This window comes from Poecilia reticulata, chromosome 5 (assembly GCF_904066995.2).
Source record: "Poecilia reticulata chromosome 5, P_reticulata-male-v2, whole genome shotgun sequence".
Classification (NCBI taxonomy): domain Eukaryota; kingdom Metazoa; phylum Chordata; class Actinopteri; order Cyprinodontiformes; family Poeciliidae; genus Poecilia; species Poecilia reticulata.
In genome coordinates this window covers 17,629,914-17,655,826 of record NC_088834.1, presented here as the reverse complement: position 1 = coordinate 17,655,826, position 25,913 = coordinate 17,629,914, and the positions used below count along the sequence as shown (strand labels likewise).

The window sequence follows — 25,913 nt, the reverse complement described above, 5'->3', positions numbered from 1 at the left end:
GCATTCCTTTGAGCTAATGATCTGTGCACTGTCAATCATTTCTAGTTGTTTCATTTAGAGACCTCAACGCTTTTCAGAAATCATACTTCCCATTTTACTCAGACAGACACAGAGTTATAAAACCCACCCTAAAAATCAGAGATGTTCTCATCGCAACGGTTTAAAAAAAATTAAATAAAATTACCGAGACCATCTGTGCGAAAACTTTGAGACGGGATCATACATGTGATTTCTTCTTCTTTTTTCTTTTAGGAGAGGAAACTATGTGCCTTCCCATTTATTGAGACTTTCCACTCGAATGTCATCAACTACATGGCTCCTCTGTGTCGCCAGATGGACTTCTATGTGCCAGAACTCACAGAGCAGGTCAAAACAGACGGGAAAGACGAGGACTCTGATGAGGACAGAGGAACTGACATTACAGGTAAACCGTCACGCATCTCCAGACACTGTCAGTTATTGTACAGGGGGAAACGAAACAAAGAAAAATACCACTTTCTGTGTCTGACTGGAAGAAATTTTCAAAACTGATGGGTAGAAGGATAAACGAGAGTTAACTCACTGTGAAAGTCTTGTTTTTGCTGACCTCCAGTGGTTTAACTTTTCACAGGTGTATATCAGAGCTTGTGACAACACCCAAACACACCCATCACCGAGACGTGGAGTGACTTTACTCTTTAAAACACCGAAACAGGCTTGTGACGCCATATGATCACAGTAAAGTAAATCAATCTGAAACAGGTTTCTGGTTTTCTTAAGAAGCTAAAGAAGAAGATAAATGTGCCAGCTTTCATTTTGTCTGATGCTGCTTTGACTCTCCCTCATCCCCTGATCACTGAGAGCAGGTGACATGAGTGTGTAATTGTTCTGTCATTACAACTATGCGTCTCCGCATGCCGTGTCCTCTCTGCTGCCGTCTCGCTCGACTTGGAAACTCATGACACGGCAGCATTGATTTTTCCGATGTACAGATTACAAAAGAAAGAAAATTATGTTGGGATCAACTACAATGCAGTGACACCTACAGCGACTGTGTTAAAATAACATTCTCAAGACACATTTAGCTGGCGGCAAATCTTTACAGAGCCAAAAGTATTCACTCTCTTTGAACCTTTTCACATTTTGTGGCATCACGCTAACACACCTGGATGTGTTTTATTGGGATTTCATTTGATAGATCAACAGAAAGAAGCAGGGGTTTACTTTTTTTCTGAAAAGTGTGGTGTACATTTGTTTCAACCCTGAGCAGACCAACAACCGACTATCCTGAGATTTCATCTCAGACATTGCAGCATTTCTGTGAGGCTTTTAGAGAACATCAGTGAACAAACAACTTGATGAAGAACAAGGAATACAACAGACTGGTCAGGGAGAAAGTTGTATGGATGTTTAAGCTGTGAAGACATGGCAGTCCGCATAAGCTTAATGAAGGAGAGCATTAATCAGAGCATTAATCAGTCAAGATCGCCCTGGTAACGCTGAAAGTTCAGGTCGCCAGTTGTTAAGTCTCAGCTCAGGTCTGAGACTTAACAACCATCAGTCATGCTTTCCAAACATCTGGTTAGGGAGATGAGAAGAAAGCCACTGTTAAAAAAGAAACAATATTTGAAGTTTTCCTCAGGGTATGTAGAGGGGACACATCACCCACTGCAACATAGTGATGGCAGCATCATGCTGTGGAGATCCTTTTCTTTTCTACAGTCGATGGAGAGGTGAATAGAGTTACGTAGAGGTGGTAAAAATAGTACAATAATTCAGACCCACAGTCTCATATCAACATGTGCTTGTATTAGACTTTTATTTATTTGTGTTTTTTGTGTGGTTTTAAACATATTTTTGTTTCTTATACTGCCTTATATCAAATGTCATTTTATGACATTCTGTGGAAGACTGTGAAAATCGTCATAATTCCTCAACTCTAATGGAAAATAAACATGACAAAATGTGTATCTTATTTAATGTTCTCTTTAATTTCACAAATTTAAACTCCTTAGTCGGTATTCTTAACGAGCAAGCATATTAAGAGTGAATGTAGTATTGCTCAAAAACAATATTTTATACAATAGCTGCTGAGCCCATGCATGCTAATGCTATCTTTGAGTCAGTAGAAGCTTTGTAGCCTTTGGGCTTGAATTTTTAAGCCAAGGTACTTTCTGCATTTCATCTGCTTAGTGCTGATCCTAAATTTATACCCCAAACTTGTAAATATTGACTTAAAACTCAGCAATTCTTTGTAAATATCACTCAACTTTCTTAGTCAGTTTCCATCTCTAGTTGTGATTTCAGCAGATGTACATAATCACTGTGCAGAAACGCTAGTGGTTGCTTTCTCAATCAGTCCTCTGGAGTGGGATGACCCAGGTAGAAGAAGAAGCCAAGTGGAAAGAGTTGCCATTTTAAGCAAGATGAGGAAACGAGCAAGTCGTCAGAGGCCCCTGAGCATATTAGACATAAAACTGCGAATGATAGAGATCTTTGGTCACTAGAGGCCAAAGATCTCTCTGGTTGATCTAAATGGTTCATTCCTCAGCTGATGAGCTAATTGGAACGTAATCCTCGCCTCACCCAGTGGCAAGTGTTGCTCAGCAGCCGTATCAGATAGTCCAATATATCCCCAGAGACAACTTATGTTTGTTTTCTTTGACGTGTTGGGGATTGACACTTACCATGCCAGTGTTGTATTGGACTCTTGGATGAAGTCTTCATCTAGCAAGTCTGCGCCTGACCAAAGGCAACAGTGCTCAAGGCGCTGAAGGTCCCAGAGAGTTGGAGGTGTTTTATTTAAAGTTGAGAAGGATGGTGGGTGGATTTATCAGAGCTAATATCCTCAACATCACTATTACAATCAAAGGATTTGCTACAGTTATGTAGACCTATTGTTAAGGCTGTAAAATCTCAATGAAAACACTGTAACATCAAAATGATCCCATTTCACATGGCCTAAGCTTAACCTCCAGTCAGGTTGTTATGCGGATGCTGTTTTACATCAGCGGTTTTTAAAAGTTAAAGCCTCGGCCTTCAAAAACACGACTTGCAAAGTAGCATTGCCGGCCGTGAACATTATTTTCGGGGTTTTCAACAATAATTCAAAAGCAGTGAAACTCTGTGTGCTGCCCACTGCAGCTCCCCGCTCTGCGTGTCTCCGCTCACCTGCAGGTCACACACACGCAGGTCACACACACACACACACACACACACGCACATGCATACACTGTGTGTGTGTGTGTGGGACAGACACCAGGAAAGCAAAAGAGAGCAGCTTAGCACAACATCTTTGATGGCGATGCTTTCGAAATCAAGGCGCTGACTTTATGAAAGCGGGAGAGCAACTTTTTCTGAAAGTTCTGTTCGCAGACGAGGAACTGAAGAAGTTTTAGTGGGAACAGAAACAACAATAGTGTCTATAAAAAATATACAAACTTTATCAAAGCAATGGGACCCCGACTGGGGACATTTTGCTCTTTGCCTCTCTGGTAATTACGTGGTTTATAAGTCCTTTGACGCTTTTTCATTTTTACAGTTTCTCATTCACAGCTATGTAGCCTTGTATATGCAGCTGTACAGAATATTAAATTCTGTATATCTAATAGAATTGGATATAACTGTGTATGAGGTACTATTTAACACAATAGCTGCTTTTACACTGCCAGACCCATTTGTGTCCAGCTTTGCAGTTAATAGTGTTTTTTATTACCTCTTTATCACAGCGCTTTGAAGTTTCCACTCAAATACTGAACAAAGCAAATAAATCCTGTATCGTCTGAAATAAATTGTTTTTCTTAAAACCTCATTCTTAAGCGCCGTGTGTTTCACTGTAAGACCACCTCAGACCAGAGGTAACCTTCTGGTCCAGTGAGATTTTTCAGTGGCTTTCCAGGGCGCCGTACTGGATTCCTGGAAGGGACAGTGGAAACGGTTTTGGCCCCGCCTTTCACCCCTTTGCCTGGTTTTGTTCTAACGACAGAACAATTTGTTTCATTGTGAGTAAATTCTGTTCTAGTCCATAGGCTCTGAGAGTTCTGTGCATAAAAATACACACAGTAACTAAGAGCGACATTTTCGGGAAAATAATAGAGCAGCGGTTTCTCAGAGGAGAGCCAGAATCGACGCCAAGACTATACAGATGCTGCTGGTGCATCCAGCTTTATCAAGATAGAATAAAAAAAAAAAAAAAAATTTCGTTCTGTTCAGTGTTCAAGCAGGCATGATATTACAGAAAAATCCTGGTTTATCCTTTTTGAAAGGTTACATGAGCTAACGTGAATTCCTGAGATTAATGTAGGGAAATAAAGTAATGTGATTTGATAAGGGGCTATTATATGTTAGGTGGAGTTTTAGCAATGATATATATTGTTAAGATGTTTTAGATGTTAAGGGGTGTCTTGTTGAGGATTTTCTAACAATAAAACTTAAATAGTTTTTCACTATTAGAGCATTTTCCCCCCTCATATTTCTTAATGAGTGTCTATGGTTTGCATAATTTGACATGCAGCAGAAGCATACTTCTGAGTCTGCAGATTTTTATCTTTATTTGACTGCAGCAGCACAATACCTAAGAAATATATCCATCCATCCATCCATCCATTTTCTTCCGCTTATCCGGGGTCGGGTTGCGGGGGCAGCAGTTTCAGAAGAGAGGCCCAGACTTCCCTCTCCCCAGCCACTTCTTCCAGCTCCTCCGGGGGAATCCCAAGGCGTTCCCAGGCCAGCCGAGAGACGTAATCCCTCCAGCGTGTCCTGGGTCTTCCCCGAGGCCTCCTCCCGGTGGGACGTGCCCGGAACACCTCACCAGGGAGGCGTCCAGGAGGCATCCTTACCAGATGCCCGAGCCACCTCAACTGGCTCCTCTCGACGTGGAGGAGCAGCGGCTCTACTCTGAGTCCCTCCCGGATGACCGAGCTTCTCACCCCATCTCTAAGGGAGAGCCCAGCCACCCTGCAGAGGAAACTCATTTCGGCCGCTTGTACCCGTGATCTCGTTCTTTCGGTCATGACCCAAAGCTCATGACCATAGATGAGGGTGGGAACGTAGATCGACCGGTAAATCGAGAGCTTCGCTTTTTGGCTCAGCTCTCTCTTCACCACGACGGACCGGTACAGCGCCCGCTTCACAGTAGACGCTGCCCCAATCCGCCTGTCGATCTCCCGCTCCCTTCTTCCCTCATTCGTGAACAAGATCCCCAGATACTTAAACTCCTCCACTTGAGGCAGGACGACCCCCCTGACCCGGAGAAGGCACTCTACCCTTTTCCGGCTCAAGACCATGGCCTCGGATTTGGAGGCACTGAGCCTCATCCCGGCCGCTTCACACTCGGCTGCGAACCGCTCCAGTGAGAGCTGCAGATCACGTTCCGATGAAGCCAACAGGACCACATCATCCGCAAAAAGCAGAGATGCGATCCTAAGGCCACCAAAAAATGTTTTTTCTTTACTTGAAATATTTACCTTGAAAAATTTGCCTGCAAATATGGTGACCTTCTGTTCACTCCGGCCAAAGCAATTAGCAAAATCTGAAGTGGGTGTAATTTAACTTTTAGCCGGTTAAATTATGCTCCTCTGATCAAACGGACAAACCTTTAGCTGCTTGGCACAGCTAAAGAACAAACCAAAACTTTAAAAACTGAGATGTGGGATTTAATTAACACGTTTTGTATATTTGCGGTAATGCTATGTGGGGGGAAAAAAATTTACTTTCAGCAAAACCACCAATAAAGGCACAAAAGGAAATCTTCAGGAAACTTTCATGAAATATTTTAATTAGGAGCATACAGATTCACTGTCCATGTGTAAATTGTAGTAATTAGCATAAGTTGCCTATATCTGCTTCTTCTCTGATGAGATCAATGGGTTCAGCATTGCCCCGCAGCTGTGGGGAATTGATGCGATCATGTTAGAAGCATGGCTGCATCAGCTCCAGTAGGAACCTTACTGGTTTACTGCAGCTTCCCCAGTGAGTCCAGAATTGATTGAATTTCCTGCTCATCGTCTTCGCTGCTGATGGACAAGCAGTTGTCTTAATATATGGTGAAAACTTTGTCAAAAAAATCATCTGTATCTGTTTTGGTTGAGGTAATTGTTTGAATTTTCTTTTTTTTTTTTAAATGTGGTGAAAATGGGATGTAAAAATATGCAGAACTCTGTTAAAACTGCTATTGTTACTCGAACGATTCTGCAATCCCTTCCAGTTGTTTTAAAGCTCCCACTGAAGTTACACAGATATTTGTGGTTAAATATACATAATTTCATCCATAATCCATCACCTACATGTGATGGATGATGATTCTTTGCTCCCCATGTTGCTTTTGATTAAATTTTTTGGGTCATTCTGGGATTTTAACTGCTAAAATCATGACAAAGATTTGTTTTAAGTAACTCATTTTATTAAAACAAAAGTATTTTCCTGACCCAAAGCTCAGTTCCCAAACATATGTAATCTATTTCATTGCTTTAGGACTTTTCTAAGATGACATGTTCCAGCGCCTGGGAATTGAAAGTGCTTGAATTTAGATGTTAGAAATGACTTGTCTCACATTCAGTTTGCAGAATATTTAAGTGAAACTTCACAGGTTTACATTCTGGATGACACCAGCATCGACTCTACATTTGTTTCTTTAAAATATGATTATTACTTGTCACATTTTTCTTGATATGGTGGGATTGTTATGTAGTTGGGTGGTGAGCTCCATGCGGTTTCTTGCTGCAGAACAAATTTCCCTACGGGTATAAATAAAGGTTTTTGGACCCGGAGGAGCAAATAAGTGATGTTAAAAAAAGAAATTTTGCACAACATGAGTTAGTTTCACTTTATGTGCTGGATTAAAACTTTTTCCAAACTTTTTTTTATGTGACTGGGTTTTTCATTCTTGAGTAAAAATATTGCAATATGATGATGTTACGACAAAGATAAACTGGACAAAGAAAAACTGGAGAGACTGTAAGATAGGCAAAAGTGTGGGAGTCATTTTTTTCAGCCAGCTGACCGAGCAGCAACAGGTGCAGGATGGGGCAGTATTCTGTTACTTTATGCTCCATACCGTTGTAAAAAAAGAAAACTGCAGTCACCCTAACATTTTCTCTAGTATCTCATTAAAATAACTTTAAACTACGGTTGTGGTGTGATGGAAAATGGTGGTGGTTTAAAAAAAATAAAAATAAAAAAATCACCTTTTAAAACCTTTAACAATAAGCAATTCATCGCTTTCTTCATAATTAGTTTATTGCCAGGCTGCCAGGTAGACCTCATAGGACACATTAGCAGATTTAGACAAATGGTGTTTTACCCAGAAATCCCTAATTGAGGATCCCCAAACGCTCCTGCCACTAGGTCGGTGTTCATAAACAAGATGATCCATCTCATTTAGCGCTTCCTAATTTCTGTTTATACATTTCATGTCGCACTTGTCTCACCATCCGTTCCGATTCTGCAAACTCTTTCACCGTGTCTCAGCTGTTTCTGTAACTAATTACCTCCTTAAAAAAATAAAATCCTTCTCTGTTTCAGCAGTTTGAAGAACAAGACCTTGATCCGCTGCTAATAATCCCGATGGGTCCAATTTAGTAATTCATTTAGGCAAATGTTTTCCAAAAGACTTCCACTGGCTTCTACTGCTACACAAATTTTAAGGCTTGCATGCTGGTTTTGAAAGTGTGAAAGTTGTCCGGCATGCCAAGCCTCTTCCTCGAAGGTGCTGCTCAGAAGAAATTAGCCCAAAAAGACCAATTAAAACCTGTACAATTCCTTACAGTTCAGTGTTACTTATCATATGAAATGAGTCTCAGTGGAGTTTCCATGTTACTGGAATCAAAACACGACCCATCCACATGCAGTTCAACCCAGGACCACAACCAAAACAATTTCCTTTTCCCCCCAGAACCCGTCTTGTAGGTTTTGTCTGGACTTGCAACCCAATCATCAGATATTATAAATAACTTATATGAAGTTCATATGTACACTGGAAGCAGGATCGCATCTGCTTGGACGTGATAATTGGTGGAGATTCAAAAAAATAAAATAAAATAAAAAGAAATGGCTGACCTTAGGGAGCATCTCTGAGACTCCATGTTTATTGTGTTTCTGTCCCTAATGACGCATTTCAGTGCCAGCCCACGCGGACGTTCGCCCGATGCTTATTGGGAGTGCAAAGGCAGAAAGAAAGGGGGATGAGCATGGCGTCCGGTGGGAGAGCAAAGTCAAGTCAGGATTTATCTGTCAAACGCGTTTAGCGTCAAGGCCGCTTTACTGGCAAAACACGCCAGGCATGGATGAGAGCATGACGCCTTAAAACAATGATGCACCTAGCTACAACAAAATTAATTGAAAACCATATATTATCAGCTTGACCAGATATGTATTACAGTGATTGGAAACTTGGCTTTTTTCTGGCCGTCTTCAATCTTTTCTTCCACCCGTCTCTCTACTCAAAGAGACCGCCGGAGGTGCGATCGCTCAGTGATATTTGTTGTGTAGGTGGCAGGTATGATGTGCTCCTTACATTTCCCAGAGCTGACACCTACTCTGCTTTCATTTGCAATGTTAGGAAGTCCTCATGTTTTTCATTTGCCAGCTTTGCTCCGTCCATCTCTCTCCAGGCCGTGGATTTGTTGGACGCAATTTATTTCTAACTTCCGTTTAATTCGTCATTCTGTCAACTTATTTTTATTTTTTTTTGCAGTTTTCCAGCTGTGCACATTCCAGCAACAACAATCTGGACCAATCGCTTAGATGAAAATGAAAAAGGACCCTTAGCTTGGGGTAATGAATGACGATTGGCTCACAGTGAAACGTAGATCAAAGGCTAGAAAAATATAGTCTTAGACGGAAAGCATTAGCACACTGATCATGTCGGCGAGGAAATCTCCATCTATTAAGCAAATGGATGCACTCTATGATTACAGATAAGTAACATTGCAGAAGACTAGCCTAGCGGCAGCCAGCTGCTGAGAGTGCAATGCACAATAAGGTTGAAAAGTGTAAAACACATGTTGATGAGTCATCTGGGGCGCTTTACAAGAAATAGATTTTTTTCCTTTAAATATTATCGTCTGTTTTATTTGAACTCAACTAATCAGTCACATTTCTTTGCTCTACAATGTATTGTAAAAAAAAACTATACCTCTTGAATCATTTCATATTGTCCTGTAACGACTACACATTTCAGTGTAATGAGTTGGGAATTTGTTTGATACACTATTAAAATGCGTGCAAATGTGAAGTGAAAGTAAAATGATCCTTTTTCTTCAAAGTGTGACATATTCTTTCTGTCATCAATGAGTCGGCTCCGGGACTCTTGAGTTTTGTCTCCACCAACTTTGTACATCTAACGACTTAAATGTTTGTCAACTTTTCTTGCAAAATTTGCTCAAGCTCGTTTTTGTTAAACTGGAACAATTTGTAGACATGGATTTTCAGAGCGTGTCACGGATTCTGAAAGGGATTTAATTAAACCGCATGCTGTTGCAGCTTACTTTTTGCCACACATTGTTTTGTAGCTCCTTTTTTATTTATGTTATTTTGTATGCCCTGTATGCCTCGTAGCAAACTGTTTACAGGAACTCAAAAAGCTATTTTCACAGAGACCTTCTTTAATCAAGGTCAGACTTGTCAAGTACTATTAATTTTCCTTTGGCCATATTGTTCCCTCACCTGAGTTGTGGGTCTCTGCAGCTCCTCCAGGGTTACCGTGGGCCTTTTGGCTGTTTCTCTGACTAGTTTACTTCTTCCCTGCCTATTCGCTTTAGGTGGACAGCCTTTTCTTTACTTACAGTGGAGTGTGTCTCACTTTTGGATGACCGATGAGATGTCCAGACTTCTCCACAGCTTTTTTGTTCCTGACCCGTCTGCTGTGTTCCTTCGTCTTCATGATGCTGTTTGCCAACTGAATGTCGCCAACGTCTGTGTGTAATTGAATTACACATATTGGAATTCAATTACACACATTGTTAGGTGACAGGTGACTGCTGAAGAGGATTAGTTAAGCTAGACTTCAGAGCATTGGTGTAATGCAAATACAAATGCACTCCACACTTTTGTAGATTTCTGTTTCAAAAACTATGTATTCTTTTCCATCCCCTTAAAGGTTATGCGCTGCTGTTGTGTTAATCTCTCATAAAATACAATATAGGTAACATTTTTTTCATAACAAGACAAAATGTAAAACATATTCAAGGAACATGAATGCCCTTGTAAAACTCTTCCTACGTGGCTTTACTTTTCCAACACCATTATTTATAAAATACATGAATGATGACATTGTATGGATTCATTTAATATATGTACAGAATCACCTTCCTGCTGTAGGTGTGGTTTTAGTCAGATGTAAATCATCCAGTCCAAATATCATGGTAACAGACACTCACATTGGTATTCTAATAAATTGTTGACATGCTATCTTTGGCCCAAGGTCCATATTTAACTTATCACAGCATCTACTTGATAAATTGGCACACATTTGCTGGTTCACAAAGCCTGAAATTGTCCTGCTTTGCCACGTCTCGTTTAAGTTTTTATCAGATTTGCACATGACTTTTTGACACAGTCCCAATTGAATCCCTCTTAAATTTTTTTAATTGCTGCAGGTGCGGATTCCCACAGCGACGTGAGCTCAGTAAGCGGCGGCGTGCCTTGGGACAGCAGGGAGACTTCTCTGGCAGCTTCCACCGCTGCCTCTCTGGCCTCCTCTCTGCCCCTCAGAGACATAATGGACTCAAACGAAGACAATAAGCACAGGGAGCACAGCGACAGAGGTTCAAACGACTCTGTGGGCAGCGGCTCATCCTTCGAAGAACTTGACATGGACCAGGAGGAGCTGGAGGAGGGAGACGGGATGGAGGGCGAGAAGGAAAAAGGAACCCCCGAAGAAGAAGAAGAAGAAGAGGAAGAAGAAGAAAAAGAAGGCGCTGAAGAAGAGGCTGGACTGGTTGCAAAGAGGAAGTTCCTGGGAGACGGAGAGGAGTAGGAAGGACGCTGGAGAAATAAGGGACGTGGCCGTTTGACTGGCATGCTAGAGTGTTTCTCAGCTGTGCTGTGGTTGGTTATCTGTCAGAGTTGTTGGTGGATCTAAAGCTGTTCACGCCATGACCAACACCACCTTTTTCTGCACCTTCTAACAAAGCCTGTACTCTTTCTTTAATGTAATCTCAAATTTTAGGAGCCCTGGTTGCGTGTTTGGATGCTGCCAGGACGGAGCATCACTAGGGGAACCAGCACGCGATGCGCAGCGACAGGTGTTTTCATTTCAACCAGGATACGATGTAACTGGGTTCGTCTTCTACAGATTTCTGGAAGGTTAAATTTAAAACACCTAAAATTAGGAGTAATTGAGTTATTAAATACATAAACTGCTGCTGTTTTAGCAATTAGACCAGATAAATTATTTATTTTAACAAAAAAAAAATTCAAATCGGAGGCAATAAAACAACTTGACATCACCAGCTCTTCCTTCGAGAGTGTACAGGTTATTCTATCGTCACTCTGTACTCTGATAATCGCTTTTTTATGCGATCTGTCTTTCCAAATTCACATTATTAACCCACTCTTCACCCAGTTTATTTTCTTCCCCATGTAGCCAGAATTCGTCTGCTATCAGAAACTAGTTGTGATCTCTTTGTAAGTTGATATTGTACTGGAAATGTAGAAATGTATTGCCATGTTTGTGTCCCTTTGTGTTGAATAAAATTTTCAAATGGGAAGCATACCTAAGAATAATTAGTCTGTCTCACACGTGCAAAATAAGATGCTGGCGCTGTTTTTTTGTTTTTTTTTTCCTTCAGAGACAATGGTTTGAACGCGCCTCGACCTCAAGGTGCTTCTTCCTGAAGTGCGATTTGATTTCCACTGCAACAGGCACATCATTTTGTCTTGCGGTCTGAGGACATTCTTGTTTATCTGCTTCTTCCCAACAGTTACAGAAGACGTAACAGAGAGTGGGTGGCAGCGCTTTTCGCAGGCCGGCGACGAGCGAACGAGCGAGCTGCTCATAAGTTATTAAGCTTGTGCTCTTGGAGGCCGACTGTTTTCAAGGTTTCACAATGGAATGATTGCTGGTTTTGCTGCTTCACTTGAGTTCAGGTGGGGACAAAATGACAGCTGCTGGAATCGGAGCTAGTGATTTATTAGTGAAAGTTATGCTGTTTTAAAGCGATCATCGGGGAGCGAATCCCTGCAGCATGCTTGAAGCGTTTGATGCAAAGGGTTTGAAAAACCTTAGAAAGCACAATAACGTAAAGTGGAATATTGTTTTAGGATGCCACCGTCTCTAACTTATGGTCTGTCATTGTCTGAAATGTTAAAATAAGATATTTACATACAATTTAGAAAAAAAGCAAAAACTACATTATACTTCATGGCCTGATATTGACACAAATGCATTCCAGAGCTTTATTTGTTTTAGATATTAATTTCAATTATCCTAAACTTCTGATGTGATGTGATATATATATATATATATATATATATATATATATATATATACATCATATCTCTGACTGCTTGGTGTAATCTCAACCTCCATAAATCTGGTTCTAGTTGAAGTTTCTTCCTGCTAAAAGGGAGATGTTTCTCTCCACTGTCACCACATGCTTGCTCAGAAAGAGCGATTGCCACAAAGTCATCGGCTGGACTTCCTAAGATGGACGAGTTGGTATTAAATGATACATTTTAATGAACAGCATTAAGTTGGGCTGTATGAATCTGACTATACGGTTGGGTTGTGACAACATGCATCAGTTTAAGTTGCTTTTCGCCCAAATGGAGTTGCGCTTAATTGGATCTGAATTGTTTGTCTTGCAAAGTGCCTTGGGAAGACTTTTGTTTGTGAGTTGGCACTACAAAAATAAATGGAAAATTGAGACGCTAATTGCTTTTAAAATCATGGGATTGTTCAAAATCCACTTACCGAGTTGTGGCTTGTGGCATCCTTTTAGGCTGATCGTTATTTTAAAGTGTGGCTTCATTAGTTCTCATGGTGATTAATAGCCACAGTTATAAAAGTTTCTCGACAGTGAGTCACATCCTGCCAGTGGAGGGAGATGAGGAAGATTGACTAATATGTTGGAGGAATTGAAAACTTTACTGGAATTTATTGTGTATAGAGTAAAAACATCTAACATATCTAAGCACTAAGGTTTTGTTAAGTGGTTGAAATCAGTAATTCTCTAGTGTTCCCATGGGCTCTGGTATGTTAATAAAAAGAATGTGATGAAATAAAAGAAATAACTGTTAGAAAACATTACTTCAGCTGTTTCTCTGATAACCAAACCACTTGTACCATTTTGTCGTCTTAGTCCGTTTCTGCAGGGAGTGATGCCCTTACCACATGTCTGTGGCGCTTTCCGTTTTGATCCCTCCACCCCGACCTCTGTCCAGAGGCCAACCCGAGAAGCAGCGTTGACGAGGGACAGCGATGACACAGCGGGTCAGCCGCTGATTTAATTAATTGTGAATTTCACATGGGTGTCACGCAGCTTCACGGGCATGCTGGTTCTCGCCCTCCTGCGATGTTGGTTATTAATGTGCTGTACCTCGCAAAAGTATTCACACCTGTTTGGTTTTTTCCCCACATTTTGTCACAACGCAACCAAAACGTTTCAGTGCAATTAACGGGGCTTTATATATACACACATATGTGTGTGTGTGTGTGTGTATGTATGTGTGTGTGTGTGTAACGTTAGACCAACGTGCACATTATTAAGAATTGGATTGAAATGGTGAATGGTTTTCAACATTTTCTGCGAATAGAAATCTGGAAAGTGTGGCATGTATTTATTTCCATCAACCATTCATTTCATAACCTTCATCTGTCGGATGCTTATCTGTGTGGGATTGGCAGTGAAAGGCAGCAATAAGAGGCGAGACTAACTAGCCTAGCGTTCATGTTTTTTTTGGAAACACCTGAGAAGGGCCCACGTATGGGTGGGTGTGGGGGGGGGGCATCAAAACTTTGTGCAGAAAGACACCAGACACCAGACTGAGGTTTAAAATCAATTATGTGAGTTAGGAGCTCATATTTTTTTGTATTTAGAGTCCACTGTGTGATTTCATCTCAGCCTAGATGGAAATTTTCCAAATGGCTATCTCAACTGCAAGACACGGTCAGTCAGCTGAGCTGAAGCACGCCACACTTTTCAGATTTTAATTTGTAAAGATTTAGAAACCTTGGCATCCTTTTCACTCCTTGTCACGACAATTCGCTAATTTGTGGTAGTCTAGTCCACACACAGAGACGTATTAAATGAAATAAAACATGTGGTTCTAACCTAACAAAAATAATACTTTACATACAGCGCTCAGCCATGGGGGGGGGGGGGGGTAATAACAAAATGATCTTTTTTTCCATCATTTTGTTAACTGAGGCTACAGCGCTGCATGTCCGAGGCCGCTAAAGACCGTGGAAAGGGGAAGAGGTCGCAGTTCCCAGCGCGCATCGCGGCCCCATCTGGAAGAGACCTCACACTCTTCCTGTGCTCTGCCACAACTTGTCTCCTGGTCAACAAATGCTTTCACGCCACTCAGGATAATAAGTCTCTACAGAGTCACTGTTGTAATCTCGTGCCCTCCTCTCCGCCGCCTCCTCCACAAATAGCGGAGACGACTCTGAAAGTCATTCATTTCCAGGAGCAGCCCAAGAGTTTTAAAAACGGAAAGCGCCTCACGGAAGCTACGTTGCGCTCTGAAATACTACTTGTAATGTGGCACCGACCTCCAGCTACAGGCGACGTGTCTGCAGGGCCGCTCATCCGCGAGGAAATCTCTCTGTTCAGGTGTGAAACAAGGCTGTTAGGTTTAAGGTTCCCCAACATTTGTTCAGCAACTGATATTTGAAAACACAACCGGCGGGTACAGAAGGTTTTGCGCGCATAATATAGGGTGAAATCCAACTTTGTACACCTGTGCTCCACTTGACCAGCGCTAAATTAGATAGACGCTATTTGAAGAACCCCGGATGTGATTTGATCATTTCTCATATAATTTTTTTTTATTTATTTATTTTTTTTGCGTTGCATGCAACAAAGTGACCGCCCTGTTTTTGCAGGATGAAACAGGGGGCGTCTGTTCCGATTGCTTTGCAGCGCGCTGAAGAAATGTGACTTTTGAAGCGCTGTTGGCAGGATCGGTATCCCTCCAGGAATCCAGCGGCGCTCTCTCTGTTTAAGTGCGGCTGTTTCTCCAGCACCGCGGACAGCTCCTGGCGTGCGGCTCAGCTGTACGCGCCTCAAACTTGAGGCAGCAGGCGGCAACACTCGCCCCCCTACCCCCACCCCACCCCCTCTTTTACTCACTCACCCGACTCCAGTGCGATCCACTTGTTTTGAGTCTTAACAGGACAAACAGGCGCTGCGGAGGATATGCGCTCGGTGTTCGCTGTGCGTGCTCTGCACAACAGCGCTGGAAAGAGAGAACTCCCGCACAGGTAAGAAGATGATAAATGCGTTTAATTGTCGGGGTGTGATTTTTTTTTTCTTTCTTCTTCTTTCTTTTCTGAACTTCAGGTGGTGATTTGCTGAGGACTTAATCACTCTTAAGTGATGGAATTTTGTTATTGCTTGTGCTAGAATTTGTTTGCCAATTAAATCTAAATGATCGAGAATCAGACGATAACAAAATGGTTAACTGATGCATGCGATGCAGGAATGCACGTTTATTTTCTAAAACTATTTTACACTTCCTTTTTCTCAATCTTGTTTATGTTTTGTTTTATCGCTACATCTTCCCCCCTCCTGTCATATATATATATATATATATATATATATATATATATATATATGTGTGTGTGTGTGTGTGTTTGTCTGCACAACCTCCCAAATGTGCAGCAGAAAGAAAAACAAACAAAAAGGCGACGCAGAACCGCTCATTAACCCTGACACCTCCTAATGTCGCTCATTTTACACATCACCCAGATCAACGCCCAGATAAAAGACTCCAACACTTTCAGAAAACTCAATTAATGAGATGTCGTTTGAGTGGAAAGTGGCATAATTCGTAAATAAATTCAATTCATCCTTTTTAATAGCTGTAAAGACGGTTTTTTGTTTTTCTTCGGAATTACATATTTTAATGAAGCCAGTTAAACTGCTATCACTGTATAGATAGTCATCGCGGATGAGCAAATTAGAATAAGAGCAGTGATGTGTCGCGGTAATTGTGCACATAAACAGGAAGAGGTCGAGTTTCGGGTATGATTTTTTTCTTTTGGGTTCTGCTGTTAATGGTGAAACAACATTTCGTGGAGGATTCCTTCACTCCCAAAGGCTCCGTTGCTGCATGTTCCGCAGCTCTGATCGGCGCAGTTATTTCATATCAAGCAATTGATGAGTTGTTTAATCAGAGATGTTCCCAGGGGGTCTTGCATAACCATATGACTATATGACATCCACTTTCTCAAAACTAAAGAAAGTGGAGAGACGTGTGAGACCGGCGCTCACGTTTGACGATGTTGATGGTTGTAAATTATTCATCCCGTGGCTGAACTAAAAGACAAAGAAGCCATCCTCTGTCAGAGTAAATCCGATTGGGAGAGTGGCAGGAGGAGGGTGGGGGTCTCATCTGGAGTCCCTAAACAGATCGGTCTCACCTGCGGTTAGTTTCATCTTTCATCGCTGGTTTGACAGTCAGAGGGTTCCCTCTTCCAGAGGAAACGGACATAGTGGCAGAACTTGGAAGCAATGCGGAAGTTATCCACTCCATCATCTTCTAAACTGAGTCAGTTACAGATATGGCGCCATTTTATTTATTTTTTTGGCACAACTTGTAAAAATGGGTAAAACGCTTTAAGGATTTTTTTTATTTTTATAGAAGCAGCATAATCTCATGGTGAAGAAAACCTGATGTTAGGACGTAGTAATCACTTGTTGATGCTGTCAGGACATTATACAACCCCTTCTACCAATCAGACATGAACTTAGTCTTCTTTAACTCCTAACAAAGTTAAAAGAGGGATCTTGACCCTCTGCTTCTTTCTTTCTGTCGTCTTCTTCTCAGCTCACCCAGCAGGTTCTCATAGGATTTAGGTCTGTGGACCAAAACGCCTATGAAAGAGGAGGTTGATTTTGTATTTGCTGAATCATTTTTATGTAAAACTGGCCAGATGCCAGTGTCCAGCATGAAGTTCAAAAGACAACTCATATCTTGTTTCTGGGAGAAGCCAGCAGATTTTTATTATTATTATTATTATTATTATTATTATTATTTAAATTGAGGTATTTGAACAAGAAAAGCTAGAGCAATATGAAGGTTTTAATATCAAAAAGCTTAAAATTAGCCTCATTTGACTGAAACACAATGTCCCAGTTGAAATCCCATTAGAGTTTATTAAGCCCACACCACAAACATGTTGATGTTTGTGACGGTAGAACAGAAAAATAAATAAATAAATAAATTCAGTCGTCATTCCCATATATGGGGCACATGTATAGTAAGATATATGTATACATATCTTATCATCTTCTCCAATGTGCATTTTGGAAAGATAAATGAATATCTGTCCACATCCAACACAGGCCAGAGGCCGGGAAGAATTGACTTGTCATCTTTATATATCTGTGTAACTGAAAGTAATGGATCATTAATAAGAAGTTCTTAGAAACTGATCAAAAATGAAAGTACAAAAAGAAAACACTTCAGTTGCGTTTAGGAATTAACGAGTGCTAGGATTGTATGATTACATCTTAGCACTGAATTTTCTCAGCTAAATAAATCTAATAATCCAAAACAATTTCTTAATCAAAATGATTCATTGTGCGATTATGCTAAAAATACGTTTTAAATAGATTTTTAACATCTTTTCCAGAGGTGGCAACAAAGTTTTCTGCATCTTACCAAAAGATGCAGAAGACTTGAACGCCACCCTTTATCTATTTTTTCTCAAAAGAAGTTTAAAAGTTCCTCACACTTGTAAAAAAAAACAAACAAAAAAAAAACGTTGCACACTTTAGAAATACACTCAGGTCCACTCAAACAGAAACAAATATTCACCATTGCAGCAGAAACGAAACTTGACCTTTCTGCTCTCTCGGCTGCGAGTTAAAGCATGAGTCTTGTTAACATCATTCAAAGCTTTTACATGGAGGCTGTATTAGCCACCTGCCACTCTGCATGAAGACCAGCTCTGCTCCCATCAAACCTGACAGCTTAATAGGTTAGTCTTACGTACGGCTGAACAAATACACTCACACACTGATGTGTGAGGCGATGCACTTTTTGTTTTTTGTCCACACGAAGCCTCGCGTGCGCTGCGAACCTAAAGCGTTTATTTTTATTTTAAAATTTGCAGTGTTTCTCCAACAGTACGGCTAAAAGACACAGCTGCTCCAATCAGCCTGATTGCGGCTGTGCCATGGCAACCAATAGCTGAAAATACATGTTGGCTTTATTTTTAACGCATCCTCACGAGTGGAAATGGCTACACTGTCTTTATAATTCCTGTTATTTTTACGCTTTAAAAAAATAAAATAAAAAATCCATGCAGAGCTCCTTCGGACAAATGCTCTACGCTTTTTTTTTTTCCACTGGAAATAACTTAACGAAGCCAGAAGAGTGATGCATCGGACTAAAGCAGCATTGTACCTCGTGCTGCTCAAGCAGGGAACATTCGATCACGGACTTATTCAGGTGAAAGCACAGAAACGCTCACCATTAATTAGTAATGTGAGTCTTAAGTAAGCTGCACTAATAATTTACATTGTGAGTAAAAACCAACTGTTGCTGGCTCGCTCAGCTTCAGCTGAAAAGGGATCACTGTTTTGATGGAGAACAGTTCAGGGGTTCTGAATTTCTTTGGATGTTCATAAAAACCTGGATGTGTAATTTATTCCTCATAAGATACCTGCAATGAGGAAAGACAGGAACAAAGAGAACGCGACCTACCAAATCATACAACAACGTGACGGAAACAGTTCAGCTGCTTTAAAATGACTGGTAACTGGATGGACACTTGTGTTGCTAATTATCGATGCTGATCATGAATCATGAGAGTAATAGTTTTAAAAGTAGGAGGAGCATTGCATGCGTTCCAGAGTTACAAGCAAAATCCAACAAGTCAAATAAATCGAATCATTCAATCTACAGAAATTATTGTTACACTGGGTCGACTTTGGACCTGCAGGTTTCTCCCTCTGGGGCGATTTTTGATTAACCCCAACTCTACATAACTGCAGCTACTTTTTGTAAAAGCCCAAATCTCCAGCAAATAAACAAACAAAAAAAAAAACATATTTAAAATAAAATGTGCTTCAAATATTAGTTTTGGAACGGAGTGCGTCGTCGTTTTAATGTTGTGGCTGCATTTGCTGGTCTGAGAACTGACAGCAGTTTTCTTCTTATACCAGAATTTATCATTAAAATGTAAAGGAAACCTTAACTGAGGCAATGAGGAATAAGGAGTGTCTCTTTTCATTTTGTGATATTTGTGGACTATAACTGTTTATGTGTATCCTTCATTTCTCTCAGTGATGTGGGACACATGTAAAACGTTTTGCTGCACTGTACAAGCATTAGTATTTGTGATTTTTATCTAGGATTCATAATTTATTTAGTTATTCACCAGTTTGACCAGCCTTTGGCTCAGCAGAAATTACACGGCTACAATGCATCAGTTAGGATTCGATGGTATTATTAGCAAAAAAACACAAAAAAAAAAAGAAATATGATGAGAGATTGAAAGTTGTATGCTTTGTTTTCAAACCGTAGACTGTTTCAGATGCTGACAATACACCCGCTCACCAAATAATTCATAGCTAAAACTCTGTGATTTGCTGCTTTTTAAATATTTGTTATGATTTTGATCAACATAACTTTACTGTAGTCTCCAGTAGGACAACCTGTACTTAAAATATGTTTTAAATCTATTCAGGAACGATCCTGAGGAACAGCTTCCCAGATACATTATTTACTGCAGGGAAGAGCTAAATCGAAATGAAAGCAGCTAAAAGGGACAAAACGACCGACTGAAATAGAGACGAGGGGGATACCGTGTGGCTGCGGGATCTTGTAAAAATATCTCTCATTATGCAGAGAATGAAACTCATTTTACACATACGAGACCTAAATTAGAAAAAGATGAAGCGGCTTCGTCCGAGCTGCAATTCCCGTCCTGGCACACAGATTTATGGTTATATAAATGGCAAAGTTTTGTCACGGAAAAGCCAAATGATCTCATGTTTTTTAATGTGTAAACTAATTTAACTTCAAATCATTAAGTATTCTGGTCACACTGGAGCACTTCTAATGACTTGCTTAAAAGCCTCCTACTTTTTCCGGCCGTTTTTCTTCCTTTTTTGTTTTTTGTGATGGTGGAAGCTGCAACGAAACCTTCTCAAACAAAGGAGTTTCACTTTTGCGCCACATTCAGGGCAATCACTGGGCTCGCAGTAATGAGTGTTCAGACAGGAAAGGGAGTGAATGACTGTTTAATGAGTGAAATGGCAACGTGAGAACCCAAAGAAGGGATTCCCCTCAGCAGGTGATGCGAGAAGAAAGGAGGCAGAGGCGGAGCTCAGCCAGTAACCTGCGAGGACAGAAGGATGTAAACGTAAAGATGGTGGCACAGCATAAAATTTGCTGTACCTTTTGATCAGATGTGTCAAACTGAAGGCCCGCGGGCCAAAACTGGCCCGCTATAAGTTGCTATGTGATCCTCTGGACTCTGCAGGGACACACAGATGATAACAGCTGTGTGCTAAAATATTTTATCATTCAAATCGGAGCAGTTTTTATCTGTACACTGCCAAATTAAATCAATGTGAAGAGGTATTCAATGTTAAGAAGTTCTCAACAAATTCTTGTATTATTTTTTAAACATTTTAATATTTTAGTGGTTTGATAATGGGTAGTTTTATCAGTATATGCTGCCACATCCTGAATGGGGAGAATCATTTCTCTGGAGGAGTTGAAATAGACGCACTAATCGAATGTAAAGACAAACTATCATCCACAAGAATCCAGAGGTCTAAGACAATGTTCAATAAAAAAATTCATTAATTATGAAATAATTAAGATTCTAAAAATATACATTAGTGAATACATGCATTTTATGTATAAAAGCGTCAATTTCATACATGCATGCTGCAGCACATAGTGTCACTGTGGAACTGCCCAAGTGAATTTGATTGGTCTGAATTTGACTCTTTGTGACATTTAGCCAATCAGATGCTCGACTCCATATATGAGAGTTCAAATTTACTAATGGTGTAAGAGTGCAGCATAATGATGATGGACTAATTGGTTTAGTATTGAAATATAAATGTAAATGAAATAATAAATGTCACGTTTATTATTGCCTAGTTTTTACAAGGCATTAAAAATACGCTCATATTTCTGAGTAATTAAGGATCAGAGTAAATTCAATCCTTTGAAGTCATCATTTTTATATATAATGTTTTATTCAGCCAGTAATTTGTTTATTACAGTTTGATCGTTTTGCAAGAATATCTCAAAAATATCCATCAAGTTCAAGTTTAACCTTTAACTTCCACCTCATTCTCTAATTGCGAGATGCCTAAATGGCCTCACAGGAAAAGGTCAGTGTTTGTGTTTGTAGAAGACGTTTCGTCATGTTAATGATGTAGCTCTGCCTATCGCTGAGTCTGCCTATTGTCCCTTATTACACCTAGATATAAATATCTGGTTGCTTAAGTATGCTCCAGATTTCTCAGAGAAATTTTTTGTTGATTCGTAAAAGTTAAATGGAGAAATGGATGCGATTTTGTTTGTGTGTCACTGGAGCCCAAAAGTATGCAATACCAAATGGTTACAAAGGGCCCCCACCTCTTACTTGTTGACAGCAGCAACACGCCACCATGAACAAGGTTTAGAAATAACATGGATACATTTTAGTCTTAAAATGACGTGTTAACATGTCTGCTCCCGGTAGAGTGGTTCACTTCCAGTATTGATCCACAACCTTCCCAATTGTCAAAGTGCCTCGAAATACGTGTAATTTATACAATGCGAGATTTTTTTTTAAAAGTGAGTCAAAGATTAGATTTTTCTGCATTTTTTTCAGTTTAGAATTATGAAAAAAGTCGTGAAGAAAGTCTTGTTTCTCACATCCTTACCAGGTGCTGTGTTTAGGTGCTATACATTATTTCATCTGGATTTGATAATCAGTCTTTGAACAAACATATTTAGGCAATCAATTAATAATCTTACTAAGGAGTTGCAATGTAATAGTTGGTAGCACGGTTGCCTGGCAGCAAGAAGGTTCTGAGTTTTAATAATCGTTTTTCTGCATGAAGTTTAAATAATCTTCCTGTGCATGAGTGGAGTTAAGAAGATAAAAAGTGAAGTTGAGTGAAAAAATGTGCTGTGCTCAGAACAGCAAGTAACTAAACTTAGCATAAAAAATTAAAAATGAAGGAATGTATTTTTGATGTCATTTTTTGTAACGTTTCTTACTGCTCCTAAAAAAACCTGTTTCCAGATTTGCCTAGAGGCATTGCTAGTTGACCAAAAAACACATTTCCATATTTTTTGTGCAGTTCCTGTCTGTGGTCACATCAAACCTCAAGATGCAATTTTGACAATTACGACATTATGTTTCTTTATGGCTACGCTCCAGCCTTTTACAACCTGCCAATTATGAATGTGCTGAAAGCATAAAATGACCAGAAATTACATTCACTTGTCCGACCAGAGAAATTAGAGCAACTATTATGCCAAACAGTCATTACATGCTTAGCGATGTTAGCTTGTGCCACGAGAGTTTTTCTATTCCAATAAAAATAGTGATTTAGTGGGATGTTGGACAGACTTACATATGCACCTGCTTAGTATAACTCCCAATTCTCATTGGCACTTTTTGTGATTTGAATCCATCTTTGGAAACATAACACCAAAAGCTTTAAAAAAAAAAGTGCAACATGCTTTTTGTTTTGGCTCTAGTGGCCTTTATTTTAAAGTGCTAATGACAGAAAAGTAGGGTGGTGAGAGAGAGAGAGGACATGCAGCAAAGGTCACCAGGCCAGGAATCGAACCTGCGACCGCCGTGTTGAGGACTAAGGCCTTCTTACGTGGGTTGTGCTTAACCCCTGCGTCATCACAGCACCCCAAAAATGTGCAACATGTTTGAAAGAAAGATAAAAAAATAAAAAAATGTGATATTTGCTCACCTTTGCAATGTTTTCAGTCTTTTCACATGCAAAACTCACCACTGCCTGGTGTAAACCAGGCCCTTGTTCTACACTTTTGCTTCATTCAGAGGGTCTGGAGTCTCTGCTGTTGAGAAACAGTTGGCTACTGGGGTGTGGAGTCTGTTGAGGTTATAAATTTTACCCAATCGCTAACATTTGCCCGTGAAGGATATAATGCACCAATTAAATGTTAAGAAGCTTACCAGAGACTGCCTGCACTGTAACCAGCTGTTCTCCACTGCAAAGAGAGAAGTAGTGATCCAAACAAGGCGGCTGTTGATGTTAATTCAATGTTTGGAAGTGTGGCACAACGTGCACTGAACTGCTTCGTTCACTTCCACCGCTGCCTTTGCTAAAAAGCCAGGCGGACTGCAAGTCTAGAAAATTGTCGTCATCGTTCACAACTTCTAAATCCACCTGAAACAATCCAAGTCAAGAGGAGAAAGCCAAGAACGTCCTGGAAGTGAGAATCTAGTAGCAAATCCCGTAGGCCTACACACAACTGTTTTCTTTTAAAGTTGTTCCTCAGAAAAGCTGTAACTTTGGAAAATGCTACCAGTACAGACTGGTAAAAAAAAAAAAAGAAAAGTGCTCTAGTGGCCTTTAAATGGATCAACATTTACTCCATTAGCAAATTTGCTTGAAAGTATGCTCTGTCTGAAACATTTTCTGCAAGTGATATTTTATAAACTGCAAAAAGCATAAATGTGTGTTGTGAGAAGCTTTTGGTGGAGCGGTGTGTAAACGGCTCAGTTTCCACAAACAAATCTCTGATTTGGGTGGTTTCATTTGATGCCACCAGGGGAGATTTCGGGTGGAGAACAAAAACATCCTGATGAAAATGAAACCAATTTAAATATTCAAAGGTCATTACCAAGTTTAATTCTCCACAGGTGCTTCCAACTTGAGTTTAATTTATTGTTTGTGCGGGGAAACGCGCGCGCATAGCGCATGTGTACTTTTTGTGCCTCCCTTCCTTTTTACAAACGATGATCTTCGGAGCATTCCCACCCCCACCACCAAGGACCCCTTCTCTTTGTCAGCTTGGAAATGTGATTTTAGGGAAGCCTGACTTCCATTACCTTTGCTTCCTCTCAGCGACGCTCCAACTCATTTCACCTGGGATCTCCAACCTGCTCATCCAGGCTTACGGCTGCACACACACACACACACACACCGGATGACCTCCACTCTTCAACACTTTCTGTCGCCTGGGGGGTTATTACCATATTAATGCTGCACTTCCACTCCTAACGGAAAATGAGTGTCATAAAAAAATCAGCATCCTTCTCAAACCTTACCCTTATTTCTGTTTCGCTGCTGCCCACACCGTCATGCAGCCTCCACCTCCTCCTCCCCGTTCCTCTCACATCTGCCATCTTTTCTTGTAATTTTACCCCCCCACCCCCATCCCTCCCAATTCCCTCACACAGTCTAGTTTGAAGTGTGTAAAAATGCTGGCAGGATTTACTCTCTCTTGAATTAAAAAAAAGGCCATCTGGTTAAAAGGGATATGGAGATGACTTGATAAGACGAGAAAGAAAAAGAATAAGAGCCATTGTTTTTCTTTAAAGTTTGAGCGTGCACACCAAAATCCTGGGTGGGATTTGTCGAGTGTAAATATTGCTGTTCGCAGCTGTGATTTCTACACGCGCACGCACACGCACACACACACACACACACACACTGGCTGAGTGATCAAAAATGGGCTAGAAACAATACCCAACAGGTACTGGATAAAAAGAAAACCTACAGAGGGGAGATTTAAATTCTTATCGTGTCGTCTAAGTCAGGCAACGTCTCCAGATGTCTGTCTTTTCCATTGAGGGTTAACATGTCGATGCATACAGCGCTTTGCTACTCAGTCACCACCTTTTGTCACAGCCATAGACTTCATTGCGTCTTATTTGGATTTTATGTGATAGAGTGAAGCACAATTGTTTAAAGTTTAACATGTTTGGAGGATTCTGTGTTTTCAGATTTTAGCTCAGCTGTCCTCTAAAAAATTCAAACACGTAAAAAAACCAAAACCAAAACAAAGTCACAGATATATTTCCTGGTTTGAATCCGTCACTGCTGACATTAAAGAAGAGCAGCGGACAAAGACAATATAGAAAATGAATCCACTTGCAGGATGAAGGTGTTATTGCCAATATGAGTTTTGTTTTGTTTAAAGCTCCTGCTTTTGCTGCAGCTCCCACTTTGGGATTTTATGACTCGTCTCGTGCGGTTTCATACGCTGTCGAGCCGTTCTGTGAGGAAACACAGCCCCGCAGCATTAAACTGGTTTTGTAGTCATGTTAAATTGTTGTCAGTGTTTATTTATAACGCCAAGCCATAGGTGTGACTAAACCTCATATGAACGTGGGGGGCTATTGAGGAGGAGTTTCACTTGTTGAACGGCGGCTGAGAGAGCAAACGGGAAAGCCTGTTATTTTGAGCAGAGCGAATAAACAATCTTCTAATGTTAAATACCTCAGACAAGAAATGCGTCATGCAACATCTTCCTATTTACACAAAGAAGTTTTTTTGTTTTTTTTTCTCAAACCGTCATTGTTTGAACAACGAGGACAAGCGAAGCGGCCACATTTACGTTGCAATTTAATATCTAAACGTTTCTAAGCAGAGGCTTGTATTTTTCAGCTGTTCACGCTTGAGGTGTGCCGGCTTTTTAGGAAGCAAAAAACGTCTTGGCAGGAGTCTCCTCGCTCTGGTCAGGGTTCCCAGCTCTCCCACAAGACCGTGGACCATGCATGATCGGGCTGGCCCACTTGTCCTGGTCTGTCTTCCACT

General features: G+C 40.5%; 2 protein-coding genes across 2 annotated transcripts in view; both read left to right on the top strand.

Moving 5' to 3' along the window:
- Positions 1–11,692, top strand: part of tex264a (testis expressed 264, ER-phagy receptor a) — a 74,955-nt gene extending 63,263 nt beyond the window's left edge. The window contains exons 3-4 of the mRNA XM_008409856.3: positions 253–424; positions 10,575–11,692. Coding sequence (XP_008408078.1) covers positions 253–424; positions 10,575–10,954 — 552 coding nt within the window. The 3' untranslated portion in view covers positions 10,955–11,692. The remainder of the gene's footprint in view (positions 1–252; positions 425–10,574) is intronic.
- Positions 11,693–14,992: 3,300 nt separating this feature from the next.
- The window catches only part of grm2a (glutamate receptor, metabotropic 2a), a 47,661-nt gene continuing 36,740 nt past the window's right edge, over positions 14,993–25,913 (top strand). Inside the window, exon 1 of the mRNA XM_008409855.3 lies at positions 14,993–15,406. The gene's annotated coding sequence lies outside the window, so the exon portion shown is untranslated. The remainder of the gene's footprint in view (positions 15,407–25,913) is intronic.